General features: G+C 35.0%; 1 protein-coding gene across 1 annotated transcript; it reads left to right on the top strand.

Moving 5' to 3' along the window:
• Positions 1 to 1565: 1565 nt before the first annotated feature.
• On the top strand, positions 1566 to 17577 carry LOC123556704 (ras-related protein Rab-30-like). The gene is made up of 5 exons (XM_045347619.2): positions 1566 to 1792; positions 7365 to 7452; positions 8085 to 8168; positions 10661 to 10844; positions 15588 to 17577. Exons 2-5 carry the CDS (start codon positions 7366 to 7368, stop codon positions 15842 to 15844), a joined length of 612 nt encoding a protein of 203 aa, XP_045203554.1. The 5' UTR covers positions 1566 to 1792; position 7365; the 3' UTR covers positions 15845 to 17577.
• The last annotated feature ends 734 nt before the right edge of the window (positions 17578 to 18311 follow it).

Genomic DNA, 18311 nt, shown 5'->3' with positions numbered 1-18311 from the left:
TCAAAAATGCCGAGCACTAGCTAACTGACTGAAAAGGCATTCTGTATACAATAATATATCAAATCAACCTAAATAAATTGCAAAGTTTTGCAAGATATGTCTAACCATTGAAGTTTAATTTTGAAGTATCTAAATTCATAATCTGAAAGTGTAGAGCATTGGTAAATATCCAAACGAACCTTAACAAGTTTTTACTTGGTCTTTTTTTCACGAAACAGTGTGAATCGTTGAGAGCAGTTAAATGGTAATTTTGTTCCCATTTAAAATATTTCTTTTTCGCGTCGAGTTTTGGTTCACCAACTAATGTGAAATACACTCGGTGACTGCTTCCTGGAAAGTAACCAGTACTCGCACCGAAAGAAAGGACTGTTGGAGTCACGGTCAAATCCGCTGACAGGATTCGAACCCGCGACCTCCGGTTTCGAGACTTCTGTACAAAAATGAAAAATGGTAAAATTTGTATCTCGATTCTACTCTATATAGTTTTGAACTAATTTGAATATAACTTAAGTAAGTCAGTTTATTCAGAGATTACTTGCAAACTTAAAAAAAAAAAGAAAATATGTTAAAACATTATAGCAACCTGCCGAATATGAAATCGATTATCGAAAGTGCAAAGGCTATGCCACAAGCTGCAATGTACCACAATATATTCAATGTGTGACTTTCATCGTACGTCAATTCAGTCGACTAAGTTCAAGAGATACTCACAATACTGCGTGAACAAACCTGTCTCAGTATTTGTTTCTATATATTTGTACAGGAATATTTTAAAAATATGGGGTACGGTGTGTAAAACTTTTCAATATTCAACGCTGCATCTTCGTGCGCTATCGGTATCCCGACCTATCCTATTTTTTTACATAACCCTAAATGTTTTATAGTCTTTGAGATTTTTTAAAAACTTTTTAATAAAAAGTTTTAAAAAACTGCTCATTCTATTCTTTAAAAATTGTCAGTGATATTAGAAATTATTCGTATTCATTTTTTTTTTTTTTGACATAAAAATAATTCCGTAAAGTCTCATTTAACAAAAAAGTATAAAAATCCTGCCTTTTTACTACCTATTTTTTTAGGCATGTTACCGGACACAAAGAATTATTTAGGCTTTGGGAATACACAGGTGAAACAAAAACTCTTTGAGGCCCGAGAGGAATTCCTTTCTTCGAAATATAACAACTTTTTGGACAAAACGTGATTATAAAATAGTATATAATGATAACGATACAAAATATCGGGAACTAATTAGAAGGCTCGTCAAAACAACGCTATGTATAACGACTTCCTGTGTACAAGTTTACAAATTATATTAAGACGTTTTTGCAACCAGAAAGAACACGCAGTTTTAACCCATTCATCAAAGAAGTTCCTCGCGGGCATCATAAAGTTCAGTGTATTTTTTTTACTCAATTCTAAATATGTAAGTTGATATCGACACGATATCATTCGTAATTATATTAGCCTTCCGTCCGTAAGTTTCCGGTGGTTTCCGTACAATCGGAATCGGCTATTTCCGTGGTTTGGTCCGGGCCGGGCCGGGCCGGGTTTTATTAATAACCTAATACAAATGCGTTTCATGACTGTGATTAATTAGAAAAAAAGAAAACAATTGTCATTTAATTTTTCTGTTTTACCAAACATAAGTTTATCAGGTGCAGTTTTAAGTTGTGGAAATGACCACGATATAAAGTTATTGGAAGCTGTCTTTTCTGCTACTTTATATTCTTGCAAGTAAAAAGAGTCCTTTTTGTGAAATTATTCGGTCTCGAAACTGTTCGTACTTAAAACCACAGTAAGTACAAACAGCGTTTGTTTTTTTGTTTGTTTTTTATTTTTGTTACTAGTATCATATTTTTGTTGTAAAGAAGTACTTGGAGTAATCAGTGGATGCCTGTCACCTGGAGAATATTCTCTCTTATAGCAATATTCACCAAACTTGAACAAAATGTCTTTGGCCAAGTTCAGTAACTAGCCAAATCGGCCCAGGAGCTTTGGTATTATGGCCCTTGAATTACCAAAAAATATTGATGCCAGTGATACAGGTCTTGGTGCATGGTTAACTCAGATACATAATGGAGAAAATTTAAATGTCAATCTAGATGATTAGGCAGTTCTGGGAGACATGCACTTTTTTCTCAAAATCGGCTAGATAGATAGATAGATTTATTTGTGTAAATATATACATCACATTGACACAATTAATCACATACATTGAATTTAAACAGCACATAATATATTAACACAGCTTTGATTTCACAGATATTATTGGTGACTAGTGCACAATCATGACATATATAAAAACACAGGATAACCTGTAAAAGCCTTGCGGCTTATTTCCAACAGGGTCAAAGGCTCTACTTTCATTTGATTTCTGGACCATTTCCCTCCCAAGCCTAATGCTCCTCTGACTATCCATTTACTTTCAGTTCAGTTTCTTTATACTGTATCTTGTTATCTGCATTCCACACCCCCATATATACCCCCTCCAGGGTTTCCTCAGGGTCAGATTGACTGCGCCAACAATTAAATTTGCCAATCAGAAAATGTTTGTGCCAGTGTTACCAAACTTGGAGCCAGTAGTCTGTGGGAGGCAACATACCACTTTTGTTAAGATATAATAACAATTACAGGCAATCAGTAACAAACACATAAATTCCAATCATTTAAATATCAACTGTGACACTTTATCAAATATTTAAGAAACAGCACAAGAAGTGTCTTTTCTTTTACCCATATATATAATTTTCATTCATGAGAAAATTATACCATAAATTTAAACTGAATAATAACGGCAGCATCACAAGCAATATTTGTTTTCATCAGCTGTTCATTGTTTTAAATTTGCTACAGTCGTCAGCCAATGCGTGCATAATCAACTGTTTGAATAATCTCGTCAGTTAATTCAGTTATATTATATTTGTACTCTGAAAATGTCACTAGCTACTCAAAACACTTGTCTCGAAGTGTCATACAGGTGATGCAAACAACACAATCATCATGTATATGATCATGTGTGACCTTTCCCTTGCATCAATTTTCTGTGTATGCGATAAGAATTTTATGTCTGTGAGAAAAACTCATCGCTGAATATTATTAGCTTGACTATTCGAAGAATAAGTAGAGCTATCCTACTAGGGTTGGATACCGGTTCCCAGTATCGGTACAATACCGAATAATCACTTCAAAAAGTACCGGTATATACCGTTTCGTAAAAGAACCGGTTCCGATTTCGGTATTTCCATAAAAGTAAAAACAAAATTCTTACGAAATCTGTGGCAAAATAAAGCAGAAATTTAAGCAAATAGCGTAATAACGCGATCGACATTGTTTACTGTGATACCACTCAGAGTAACCTCCCTTGACATGGAGAGCTAACCGTGCGAATAGTTTTGTTGCTAAATATTACCTGAAATACTTCTTTACCAGTCGTTTTAGACAATGTAAACCAATACTTAATTTCAAAATATACGACACTATTTTTCTTTGTAGTATTCTTTTAAAACCAATGAAAAAAAAATGATGTAAATAAAAAAATACAAGAGTAAGCTGTAACCTACATAAACAAATGATCGGTTTTCGCAAACCATTAGAAATAATGTTATTGTTGGAATGTTGGTTGTTTCAAGAGTTTTGAAGGTTATTGTTCAATTAAAAATGTGTTGCTAAGTGTTTCACTTTAAAAACATTACTAGTCAACCTAGTCGAAGATTATCATGAGTGAGAATGAGTCTGACTTGTTAGAGGGGTAATTTGAAAGCTATGAATGTTCAGTTTAACAGTTCTAGACAGTACTGAGCTTTAAAACCATTACTACTGTGAGTGTATTCATAGATTTAAATTGCATAGTGAGCGAGCTATCTACTCTAGATTTTAATTTTGGAAAACTAGTCTGTAAGATATGTTTATTTTGTACTCTTTCATAATCTAATACACACAACATTCCATTAACAGACTTAAAATGTTTATTTATCACAGCAAATTTTCATGTATATCTACTTACATAGGTGTATATAGTACTAAGCAAATCATTGCTTATGTAATGTACTACAAAGCATGGTATCGGTATCGTTAAAAATACCGTATCGTTTCATTAGTATCGGTATCGGACTGCTTCGTCCTTAACGATATCCAACCCTATATCCTACCAGTGATTTTTTTTGCGTATTTTTACTGCCGAATATCGGCACTTTCCCCTCGCCAAAATAGGCCATTTTTTCCCAAAAAATTGTCTATTTTTCCCCTAAAAAAGAAATGTTTTCCCCCCTCAAATTATAATATTTTATTTTCAAAATGTAACAGTATATATTCGGGCGTGAGATCCACGATATCTAACATGAAATTGGCAGAAATGACGTCCTTTTTAAGATCAGAATCGCATCAAGGTTACCGTCGCGAAAACACGTGACAAACAAAACATTGCCGATTTTCAAGAGAAATATGGACTACAGTCGGTTTAAATATGTTTCATTATGTCAGTTAATCATTTATGGTAATGAAAAATGACAATATCTCTCCTAGTTTTTGAAAAATTGGTCATCAAAATCGCCGCGATTGTACCGAATTTCGGATAGTCAAAATTTCGGACGTTATCAAATTTCAAGGGAATGAAGTGAAAATTGATAAATACAATTATAACAAGTTGTATTGGTGTCTTAATTAATTTTATCAACCAAAAATTTCACGATTTTAAATCCAAACGTGGTTTTGAAAAAATATAAACTCTTTAAACAAAATTCAGTTAGGAAATGTACAGATTTATATCACTTAGTATGGAAATTAAACATATTTCTATTTTTCCCAATTTGGGGAATTATCGTGCTTATTTTCCCAATTCAGCGGGCACAGGCACCTTTATTTTGTCCAAAAAAAATCACTGCCTACTCTCCACAGCGTCGACGTCACACCTTGGTTAAATTTTTTGTACCAGTCCACTTTTTGACAAAGTCTTTTGAGATAAAGCTTTGAAACTTTCAATACTTGTTAACCATCACCATGTCCAGTTTTAGACAAGAGTACATAACTCCAACAAGAATTTTGGCTGAGCTATGGCCCCTTTTAACTTAGAAATCTTGGTTAAGTTATTTGCACCAGTTCACATTTTGTGTAAAGTGTTTGATATATGGCTTTGGACCTTTTATCACTAATGTTTAATATAACAGTCTCTATCTGTAGGCAAGAGTACATAACTCTGTCAACTATATTGGCTGAATTATGGCCGTTTTTGGACTTGGAAATTGGTAGAATTTTTGTACAAGTCCATGTTTTGTCAAAACTATTTGACTTGTGGCTTTGAAAGTTTGAACAATTGTTTATCATCATGATTTATATTTGTAGGCAAGAGTACATAACTTTGTCAACTATTTTGGCTGAATTATGGCCCTTTTTTGACATGGAAATTGGTTCAGTTTTTCGTACAAATCCATGTTTTGTCAAAACTATTTGACATATGGCTTTGAAACTTTGTACACTTGTTTACCATCATGATTTCCATCTGTAGGCAAGAGTACATAACTCTGTCAACTATTTTGGCTGAATTATGGCCCTTTTTGGACTTGGAAATCTGTTTAGATTTCGTACCAGTCTGTATTTTGCCTAACCTGTTTGTCATATGGCTTTGAAACTTTGACCACTTGTTTACCTTCATAGTCTTAGGAAATTTCACATACCATTGGATATTTTGTCTATTAACTGTTTGATATATGGCTTTGAAACTTTGAACACTTGCTTACCATCATGGTCACACATTGCCATATAACTTGTAAGACTTATCCAATTCCACAAATGCAGGTACAATGTTTGTCTTATCTGTTCCTTTTCTTTTGTCTGAAAATCTCAGGTAATATTTTGACCCTATACTTCTGTCAGTGCTTCAAATAGTCGAACATGGTGTCAACAGACAGCTCTTGTTTTGTAATATTTTTTGTTGGGGCCACTAGAATTCACAAATTGAATATTTTTCGAGCCACAATTTATTTGATGTGCATTTCATGATTTGAAATTGGTAAGGCTAAGCACTTGTTGTAATTTAAATTCTAATTTCTAAAATTTTTGTTTATATGGCTGAAAAAAAAATCTAACTTTTCCCTTTGAAATTAAAGGTAAAGGTAAATTTTATTTACCATTGGTTTATGAAGCAATGAACATAAGTTCTGTGGAGTTTTTGAGCAACCTTATTTGAAGAACAGTTTTACCTTACTCCCAGCATAAATATTACTTGGCACAAATGTTCCCCAAATGAGATGCCATGACCCAGACCCCTAGCTCCAAGGTCAAGATTACACTTTAAAGTCAAAAGATTCTTGTGCTTTCCATAACTGCCTTTCATCAAAGATTTTGAAATTACTTGTCACAAATGTTCCTCATAACATGTCATGTGCAAGACCCAGGCCCCTAGCTTCAAGGTCAAGGTCACAGATCTATAGCATCAGTTTCATGCCCTCTACCATTCATCAAGAGATTTCAAAAATCACTTGACACAAAATGTTCCCAGTAAGAAGACATTGTATCATGTGCAAGATCCAAACCCCTCTCTCAGTTATGGTCAGATTCACACTTAGAGGTCAGAGATATAAGAACTTTTTTGTTTTGATCTTGTTAGTAACTTTACTTTGCATGAATGGATATTCAAGTAACTTGACAAAGACAGTCACTGTAATAAAACGGTTGTTTTGTGTCTAAGACTTAGACCTCTAGCTCAAGGTCAAGGTCAAATTTGAAGATAAAACATTTTTTGTGTTTTTTTTTGTTTGGTCTGTAACTTCTTTATGCATGGATTACATTCTACCCTGCTAAATTTTTAAAATGAACAGGTCCATCTTTCAGTTTGGGCAGTACCACTTATTATTCAAAGGGGTGTTCATTGAACATTTTCTGACTGAATATCGAACAGTGTAGACTATGATCAGCCAGCACAGTTTAAGCTGCTGGCCCTCTGAATCAGCCAGATGCTTTCTTGTTGACTTGACTTTGTTCCACTGATAACTTGAAAAAAACACACCATGTACAACGACGTCATACTGATTTCATGACATTCCTAATGTCACGTCTCAAAATGCCTTTGGTGACTTACTTAAAAGCATTGTAGCTCTTGAAATAGTGGAGATAATTACTTTAATTTTTTTATATTAGAAAGGTAAAAGAATGTTCTTCATGGATATTTTGTTATCTCAATTTTGAATTTTTTGTCACTACTACAGGTTTTCTCATGGAATGCCCAATATATTTATATTAGGACAGTGTTAGTGAGAGACCAATCAATATGAGTCATTAAGCTTGTTTAGGGTTTGTTGCTGTTTTAATCAAAGGATTTTATAGTTTAAAAGTAGATGGCATTTTAATAGTCTCCTTGTTCTTTTATGCTGCAGAATGGAGGACTACAAGTATTTATTCAAGATAGTTCTAGTAGGGGAAGCTGGTGTAGGAAAGACATGTCTTGTGAGACGTTTCACTCAGGTAATTGATACAGCTTGTATATCTTTCTTATGAGCCAACAACAGAATGAAATAACTGTTACCATAATAGTGAAACATGTCTGAAATAGCAGTCAAACTTTTAAAACTACAAAAAGCATGTTAAGTCTTTAAAAATGTGAACCATCAGACATTTTTGTTAGAAAAAAATTACATGCGTTTAGGATTGAGCTTTTTTGGCAGTTTGCAACAATTTACTTAGCAGACACTTCTGGTGGTCCTGCAAGCAAGTAAAAAGTATAATGTGTTTGTAAATGTGTTATGTCTCAGATATCTGTAATAAATAAATTTAAAATGTATACAGAAATGTAAACAGTGTCCGAATCATGTTTTTTTATTTCTGTAGCAATGCCATTTACAGCCTAACAGGTATCTTTCCCTCAGTAAATTTCATTCAAATCATGCAGTTTTCCTCCAGTTTCTAAAATTGACTGCACATACATAATTATCAGGATTTTAATTTTTATTCCCCTTTGCCCAACTACTGAGCTAGTTTTTTACCCAAATGACATGTATAGCCTTCCCCTTTGCTTCTGGATGGAAATGAATTTATTAAAATTGCATAGCTAAGTATTGCTGATGCAATTTGTAATGAGTAGAATTTTGAATTTTCAGGGTCTGTTTCCACCTGGTCAGGCAGCAACTATTGGTGTTGATTTTATGATTAAAACGGTGGAGATTGAGGGTGATAAAGTCAAGGTAAGTATGCATGGCATAACCGTATCACGTATACATGTTTTTGTAATCTGTACCTCCTTATCAAGTTATCAGTTGTCTTGGTAGTCTGTCTGTAGATAAGAAAGTATTAGATCAGAAAAATGAGAATACTTTCACATAAAGCCTTTATGTAAAACTTGGAAGTAGATTCATCAGTCTTACTGTATTTTTTTAGCAATAGATCAAAGGCAAAGGCCTGTACATTACCTTGAAACTGAAGACATTTGTTGACTTAAACACTTTGACATCAAAAGATGATTGCCTAGGCTCAGTGGAGGACCAATTTAAATCAAGGTTCATGGTCACCCTGGCCCTGAACTTCAATAAGATGAATATTGCCTGTTCTAAGTACTCAAACTCAGTGCTTGTTTGGGCCTCCTAGTTCCAGATCATTTGATAATGGTTTTTAGCTCCACTATTCAGATTCTACTCGCCCCGGCGTTTGCGTGGGCGTGACCTTTATTGGTTTAAGTTTTTCGGCAACCTTTGTTTTTCTGTCATATCTTTGTTACTATTGCTTATACCTTACTGTAACTTCACATAAACATTGTCCAGTATACAAACAAAGTATGTGTAGGGGCTGAGCCCATTATACCCAAGGTCAAGGTCACCAAGGTGTTATACTTAGGTTATTTTTAAGGTTAAAGTTTCTCGGCAACCTTTGTTTTTCTGTCATATCTTTGTTACTATTGCTTATATCTTACTGTAACTTTACATAAACATTGTCCAGCATACAAACAAAGTATGTACAGGGGCTGGGCCCATTATACTCAAGGTCAAGGTCACCAAGGTGTTATACTTAGGTTATTTTTAAGGTTAAAGCTTTTCGGCAACCTTTGTTTTTCTGTCATATCTTTGTTATTGTTGCTTATATCTTACTGTAAGTTCACATAAACATTGTCCAGCATACAAACAAAGTATTGGCAGGGGCTAGGCCCATTATACCCAAGGTCAAGGTCACAAAGTTATTATACTTGGAATTATTTTCATGTTAAATTTTTTTGAAAGCTTCGTTTATAGACATATCTTTGGTACTTTAAAAGATAATGACTTGAAGTTAAAAGTATTTCTTTATAATCATCATCTGCACTTGTGGTTACAAACCCCATAACTGTAATTGTATTTTTGACAGAATTATGCCCCTTTTGTACTTAGTTTTTTTGTGTGCAATCTTTGCTTTCTGGATATAACTTTAATGCAATATAAGATAAAGACTTGAAACTTAAAATGTATCTTTATCATCATCATCTGCATGTGTGGTAACAATCCCCATAACTCTGATTTGTATTTTTGACCAAATTATGCCCCTTTCATACTGTAAATCACTTTATATTAGCGTGATCTTTATTTCGCGAATTCCGGCACCCTGAATTACTTCGCGGTTTTATGAATTCGCGATGGAAGGGTCAGGAATTTAAATTCGCGAAGGTTCTTATCTTATATTAGCGAAATTTCAATTAATTCAGGAAGTCGTGATTATATTAATGCCTTTTTTTTCAGTACCGTACCGAATTTATGCCTGTCAAAGACTCGTTAAACACATGGTCCGTAACGGTTATTTTGTATCAGCAATCGGTTACTTTATTCACACAGACTGAAATAATTGAGCCTTTAAAATCCTTTATTCAATTTAATGGCGATTATTCTTATTACACGTAATAGCTGATAAAATGTTCAAAGTTTGTTACAGCCATTTCATAAATAATTAACGCACAAGTATATAATACAATGGTGTGATAAATTGTCCGCTAATCCCTATTGTTGTCTAAACAAAATGTGTAAGGTTTGTTGAGAAGATAAGTGATGATATGGATCTTCCCTTCGGGCAACACGCGCTCTGCTTGTTTGACACAAGGAGATGCTCTCCGTTAAAAACTGCCTGCTACATGTAAATCTAACCTTTAGCAGTATATTCTACATGAATTATTCATAATACATTGAAATGTGAAATGAATTGAAATTCATTCAATAAACATTGATGTACAGGCGGCTAGTTATGATTGCTGAACTTGACCGTATTTTGGACATTTTTTCGAATATGTCTGTATGTTATGGAAGGATATTTACGCGGATTCATGATTTCGCGATGCACCCGATTCGCGAAAAATAGCGAAAATTATAACAACGCGAATAATACCGGATTTACAGTACTTAAATTTTTTTAACAAACTTCGTTTTCTGGACATAACTTTGGTACTATATAAGATAATGACTTGAAACTCAAAATACATCTTTACCAGTATCATCTGCATGTGTGGTAACAATCCCAATAACTCTAATTTGTGTTCTTGACAGAATTATGCCCCTTGGTGTATCTTCCTTTTAAAGTAGAGGCCTCTTATTGAGACATACATTCATTTTATTGTCAAATCCTCGGATAGTGGAGCGCGCTGTCTTACGAACAGCTGTTGTAGAATTTTATGATTTCTTTAGTATTACAAGAAAGATGTTCAAATTAGTTATTTTTGTATCAGCTGCAGATATGGGATACGGCGGGTCAGGAGAAGTTTCGATCAATCACCCAGAGTTACTACAGAGCTGCTCATGGCCTCATTCTGGTGTATGATGTCTGCTTACAGAACACATTTGATGCTCTTCCACAGTGGTTGACAGATATCGAATCATTTGCTAATGAGAAAGTGCTCTCCTATTTAGTTGGTGTGTATATTACTTTTATGACTCAGTTAAGCAGACATGCGTAATTATACCTGCAAAAATGAAGCAGGGATGTAGGAGTCATCTAACGTTTGGTTGGTCTGTTGGTCATACCGTCAGTCGGTCAGAAACAAAATATTTGTGGAGTGAACTACTTCAACAGAAATGTTTAGTTGTAAATAAAATAATTTTCTGTGGCAGACAAAGTTAGATGGCACTGGGGGACCTACGCCCCTCAAAGTGGATTTAACTACTTTAGCAGTTTTAAAGGGATTCCAATGAAACTTCATACACATGGTCTCCAAGAATAATTATTGTAGATTTGCATAATTATTTTGTCAGGTATTGACAATGGTTCTAACCCTTAGGCACCGCACCCTCTCAATTTTGTGGAATGAACTATTTCCACATCTTTTAGGGGGATTGCAAGTAAGGAATAATTTATAGCAAAACTGGTTTTAACACTATTTATACATAATGAGCAGTTTTGCATGGAGCTTAATAATTTCACGAGAGCGTAACCCGAGTGAAATTATTACGTATGACGTATAACCATCAAAGTATAAAAATAGTGTTCAAACATGGTATGCCATAAATTATTTCGATTCTTGTATGTCTTTTATTGTAAAATTTAGATCAAATGTGATAGAACTGTTTCTTTGCGCATGTATGGTACCAAATGGTAGGTCATCACACTCCTTTGTTTATATACGCCTGGACCAGAAATGGTTATACGTCTTGCTGAATATTCCGTTGTCGAATTATTCTGCACAGCAAATAACAAACTCAGTTGGTGTGTAAAAAAATCAAGACAGTTGTGCATTGTGACATTTTGTTTTAAACATGTTTTTAAGGAAAATATTTGATCAAATTTGAAAGTACTATTTCTCGATGCATACATGGCGCTAAATTATAAATATCACATCAACGTGATGTCAGCATAATATCTTTGTGAGGATTTAAGCATTGCTAGTCATATTAGATGAATCTTCATACAGGTGATCACCATGAAGTGTAGTTTTATATGACATGTTTTGTTTTTGGGATGGACAAAGGTGGGGGCATAGGGGCACCCATACCCTATCAAGATTGTGAAATGAACTACTTTCTCAGTTTTGAAGGTCTTCATACAGCAAATTACAGGTAATCACTATGATGTTTAGTTGTATAGGGGTTTCATGAATGGCCAGGGGTGAGGTGGTTGTGGGGGCCAATTTTCCACTTGCTGTAGTTATCTGAAATCCTGGCTACTTTTCCTATAGCAAGCAATGTTTTAAATGGAAGGGATCCCAGGTCTGTGTCTAATCCTCAGCTTCCATGATCTGCTTCAGTAATTAAAAAAAAAGTCCTGCAAGGTTTGTGTAACATCTGTTGTTTTGGGATAGACAAGATGTGGGGCCCAGGGATACCCCTGAAGTTGGTGATTAATTTAAATGTAGAAAACTACTTCCACTAGTTTTAAAGGGACTCTAATGAAACCACCATGGGTGGATGAAGGTAGGGGCATGTCTCAGCTTTTGTTTTTTGTTACCTTTTTTAGCTCACCTGTCACAAAGTGACAAGGTGAGCTTTTGTGATCGCGCGGTGTCCGTCGTCCGTCCGTCTGTGCGTGCGTGCATCCGTAAACTTTTGCTTGTGACCACTCTAGAGGTCACATTTTTCATTGGATCTTTATGAAAGTTGGTCAGAATGTTCATCTTGATGATATCTAGGTCAAGTTCGAAACTGGGTCACGTGCCTTCAAAAACTAGGTCAGTAGGTCTAAAAATAGAAAAACCTTGTGATCTCTCTAGAGGCCATATATTTCACAAGATCTTCATGAAAATTGGTCAGAATGTTCACCTTGATGATATCTAGGTCAAGTTCGAAACTGGGTAACGTGCCATCAAAAACTAGGTCAGTAGGTCTAAAAATGGAAAAACCTTGTGACCTCTCTAGAGGCCATATATTTCACAAGATCTTCATGAAAATTGGTCAGAACGTTCACCTTGATGATATCTAGGTCAAGTTCGAAACTGGGTCACGTGCCGTCAAAAACTAGGTCAGTAGGTCAAATAATAGAAAAACCTTGTGACCTCTCTAAAGGCCATATTTTTCATGGGATCTGTATGAAAGTTGGTCTGAATGTTCATCTTGATGATATCAAGGTCAGCTTCGAAACTGGGTCGCGTGCGGTCAAAAACTAGGTCAGTAGGTCTAAAAATAGAAAAACCTTGTGACCCCTCTAGAGGCCATATATTTCACAAGATCTTCATGAAAATTGGTCAGAACGTTCACCTTGATGATATCTAGGTCAAGTTCGAAACTGGGTCATGTGCCATCAAAAACTAGGTCAGTAGGTCAAATAATAGAAAAAACTTGTGACCTCTCTAAAGGCCATATTTTTCATGGGATCTGTATGAAAGTTGGTCTGAATGTTCATCTTGATGATATCTAGGTCAGGTTCGAAACTGGGTCACGTGCGGTCAAAAACTAGGTCAGTAGGTCTAAAAATAGAAAAACCTTGTGACCTCTCAAGAGGCCAAATATTTCATGAGATCTTCATGAAAATTGGTCACAATGTTCACCTTGATGATATCTAGGTCAAATTCAAAAGTGGGTCACGTGTCTTCAAAAACTAGGTCAGTAGGTCAAATAATAGAAAACCATTGTGACCTCTCTTGAGACCATATTTTTCATGGGATCTGTATGAAAGTTGGTCTGAATGTTCATCTTGATGATATCTAGGTCAAGTTCGAAAGTGGATCACGTGCCATCAAAAGCTAGGTCAGTAGGTCAAATAATAGAAAAACCTTGTGACCTCTCTAAAGGCCATATTTTTCATGGGATCTGTATGAAAATTGGTCTGAATGTTCATCTTGATGATATCTAGGTCAAGTTCGAAACAGGGTCATGTGCGGACAAAAACTAGGTCAGCAGGTCTAAAAATAGAAAAACCTTGTGACCTCTCTAGAGGCCATACTTTTGAATGGATTTCCATTAAAATTGGTCAGAATGTTCACCTTGATGATATCTAGGTCAAGTTTGAAACTGGGTCACATGCCTTAAAAAACTAGGTCAGTAGGTCAAATAATAAAAAAACCTTGTGACCTCTCTAGAGGCCATACTTTTCATGGGATCTGTATGAAAGTTGGTCTGAATGTTCATCTTGATGATATCTAGGTCAGGTTTGAAACTGGGTCAACTGCGGTCAAAAACTAGGTCAGTAGATCTAAAATTATTAAAATCTTTTGACCTCTCTAGAGGCCATATTTTTCAATGGATCTTCATGAAAATTGATCTGAATGTTCACCTTGATGATATCTAGGTGAGTTTCGAAACTGGGTCACATGCGGTCAAAAACTAGGCCAGTAGGTATAAAAATAGAAAAACCTTGTGACCTCTCTAGAGGCCATATTTTTCATGAGCTCTTCATGAAAATTAGTGAGAATGTTCACCTTGATGATATCTAGGTAAAGTTCAAAACAGGGTCACATACCTTCGAAAACTAGGTCACTATGTCAAATAATAGAAAAACCTTGTGACCTCTGTAGAAACCATATTTTTCAATAGATCTTTATGAAAATTGGTCAGAATTTTTATCTTGATAATATCTAGGTCAAGTTCAAAACTGGGTCACATGAGCTCAAAAACTAGGTCACTATGTCAAATAATGACATCATACTCAAAACTGGGTCATGTGGGAAGAGGTGAGCGATTCAGGACCATCATGGTCCTCTTGTTTAATACATTTTTGTCCAAAACTTGACAGCTGGTATCACACTACTATGGCATGCACTATTGTTAAAAATAATTTGCTTTTATTTATATTCTTTTTATGGTATGAATTCTTAAACTGAGAATGTCTTCTTTTCTCTGACAATGCGGTATTTGGGATATTACCAACATTTAGTGATAGTTCTAGGTGTAAAATATTTTTTTAAATATAACATAGAATATTGTACCATCAAAGTTCCTTTGTCAGTTCTTTTGTTTAAGATAGACTATAAGCAGGGTATAAATACACCTCAGATTAGTCAGAACATTTGAAAATGTTTCTAGGCACTGTCATACCTAACTGGTTTCAGGAAACCACACGTAACTAATTTCCATTTAAATATCATTTTATATTGGGTATCATGTTTTACTAATGTCTTTATTTGTGGTTTGTTTGAGTGAATCATGCCATAATGTGTGCGTAAAGAAATGGTAAAAATATAGCAACTCCATTACTTCTGATTTGAAATGTCAAATCACCACAACATTTATCATAAATATTTATGGCTGTGTAGCATTGATGAAAGTAGCGCATATATTTAATTCAAGTTCTACATGGAAATAGGATTCACTTAGATGTGTAGCCACATCAAATAGTGATAGGTTGTTTGTATTGACAAATATGCACTAATTCTGTAGTGGAGATATTGGGCCTAACGTAAGGATTACATTTTTTTCTGCAAAAGGACAAATGCTAACAATTATTTATAACATATGCATCTACAATGCTTATTATTATATAAATGGAGAAAAAAAGTCTTTTACATGAGTACAGTTGAAAATACCACCAAAGATGAACATTTTAATGCAACAAGTTTCAACACATTAGAATGACTTCATGCACCAAATATGAAATTTGGATGTCAGTAAGGAAGAAATTTGATGTCTCCAGTCCAGTTGTAAATATTTATTTACAAATATTGTTATTATTTTAATTGTTGGATGTCAATGTACATGTGTCCTATTTTCACAATGTTTATGTTTTCCAAGGTAACAAGATAGATAGAGGAGATGCCAGGGAGATCCCTACACATATAGGTCAACAGTTTGCTGATCGCTACGAAATGAAATTCATAGAAACTTCTGCTAAAGAGGCAGACAATGTAGATAAACTCTTCCTGGATATTGCAATGAAACTGACAGCCGACGCAAGAGAGATGGGTAGACTGGCACCAGATAGTTCACCAATGAACATTTCCAGTAATACCAAAACCATTAGTTCCTGTTCACAGTGCTTCAAGTTTTGATGAAGGAGTTGTGTGATATTACAGTTATGTGAATGTTATAAAAGCTGTATCATTGGTGTATTTTTAGAGATTGATGGTTGAAAGGTCTAATATTTCAGACCAGTTACAGTATGGTAGTTATTGTGAGATTATTTTTGCACAACTGAATGCCTGTAGTATTGTCTTACCCCTGAGTAGGGAACTTTTTCCATAAAGTTTAAACATAGTCTATCAGAAAATTAATGATTTTCTGAGTTGTTGCAGTGAGTCAGGTGTGTGCAGACAGGAAATTTCATTTTAGAAGATATATCAGAAAGAATACATTAAAAATACTGTTAAAATTTTGGGCATAAACTTAAATTTTGAGATCATATTAGGTATATTACTGTTAAGCCATTTTGGAGAAGGATTTGATATCCAATTTTTTACATAAACTTACTTGTATAGGAGAGATCGCCGTTACGTCACGCATTAACACCTGTTTATCTGGTGGTGGGCAAAACCAATGTTTTTACATTTGTGTATGGGATTGGAATTTTTAATTTTTAATAACTTTTTCGCTCATTTATGGATTTTGAAAATTCAAAAAGTTTTGAAATGCTTACGATTTTCATATTTTCTCATTTAAATATCTTTTTAAAATTAATAAACATTTTAAATGACATATGATTTTAATAGCGGCGTAGCGATGCACCAAGCTTTTAGAAAAAACACTGTTTTTAAAGTTAAGCGTTCATAATTATTCCATTTTATTTCGAAATAATAATTAAAAGTAATCAGTAAATTGCTTGTTTTATATCCTTTCAATTGATCATAAAAATATTGATGTCAGTTATGTTTTAAGAAAGTTTAAGCCGTTAGAAAAACAGCACTGTTTACAGAAAAACATCGGAGCTCGGCATCTGCCCACCCAATCATTGCCTTATCAGTTCTAAAAATAGAAAAATACAACGGATTTGTATACAAACACGATCTCTCCTATAGGAATAAAAACTTTCTAAGATACAGATAAATATGTATACAGGGTACTTTCACTTTCATATACTAACAGAAAGAGTCATATAGTAATATACATGCAATAATACATTGCTTTTCAAGACTTTCCATGCTTAAATAATTTCTTAAGAAATAATGTCTATTTTCAATCTTTCAAATATTGACACAATATACAGATTTTTTTGTAGATGATAACCTCTGTGATATTTTTCATCAGACTTATTAATCCCCCGCCGTGGCGGAGGGATTATAGGAATGGTCTGCGTCTGTCCTTCCGTCCGTCTTTCCGTCCGTCCTTCCGTCCGTAATAAAATCGTGTCCGGTCCATATCTCCTAAACCCCTTGAAGGATTTTCATGAAACTTGGGTCAAATGATCACCTCATCAAGACGATGTGCAGAACCCATGAGTCAGCCTTGTTGGTTCAAGGTCAAGGTCACAACTCAAGGTCAAAGGTTTGAGCTTTCCATTTTGTGTCCGCTCTATATCTTCTAAACCCCTTGAAGGAATTTTATAAAACTTGGGTCAAATGATCACCTCATCAAGACGATGTGCAGAACCCATGAGTCAGCCATGCTGGCTCAAGGTCAAGGTCACAACTCAAGGTCAAAGGTTTGAGCCTTCCATTTTTTGTCTGCTCTATATCTCTTAAACCCCTTGAAGGAATTTTATAAAACTTGGGTCAAATGATCACCTAATCAAGACGATGTGCAGAACCCATGATTCAGTCATGCCGGCTCGAGGTCAAGGTCACAACTTGGGGTCAAAGTTTGAACCCTTTCCCTTTTGTGTCCGCTCTGTATCTCCAAACCCCTTGAAGGATTTTCAATCAAACTGGGTCAAACGATCACCTCATCAAGGCGATGTGCAGAACTTATAAGTCAGCCATGTCGGCTCAAGGTCAAGGTCACAATGGAAGGTCAAAGGTTTGAGCCTTCCATTTAGTGTCCGCTCTATATGTCCTAAACCCCTTGAAGGAATTTTATAAAACTTGGGTCAAATGATTACCTCATCAGAACGATGTGCAGAAATTATGAGTCAACCATGCCAGCTCAAGGTCAAGGACACAACTAAGGGTCGAAGGTTTGAGCCTTCCATTTGGTGTCCACTCTGTATCTCCTTAACCCCTTGAAGGATTTTCATCAAACTTGGGTCAAATGATCACCTCATCAAGAACTCATGAGTCAGCCATGTCAACTCAAGGTCAAGGTTACAACTGAAGGTCAAAGGTTTCAGCTCTGTATCTCCTAAACCCCTTGAAGGATTTTCATGAAACTTTGGTCAAATGATCACCTCATCAAGACGTTGTGCAGAATTCATGAGTCAGCCATGTCAGTTCAAGGTCAAGGTCACAGCTAAAATCAAAGGTTTTACCCTTTCACTATCCATAGCAGTGGCGGGGGATTTAGCTGTCTTTCAGACTGCCTTGTTCATGGAATGCATTAACAGTTACCAAACACCATTTAAGTGGAGATTCACCTAAAATTACTGAT

The sequence above is a fragment of the Mercenaria mercenaria genome, chromosome 5, assembly GCF_021730395.1.
Source record: "Mercenaria mercenaria strain notata chromosome 5, MADL_Memer_1, whole genome shotgun sequence".
NCBI lineage: Eukaryota > Metazoa > Mollusca > Bivalvia > Venerida > Veneridae > Mercenaria > Mercenaria mercenaria.
This window is presented reverse-complemented; position numbering and strand designations above follow the sequence as displayed.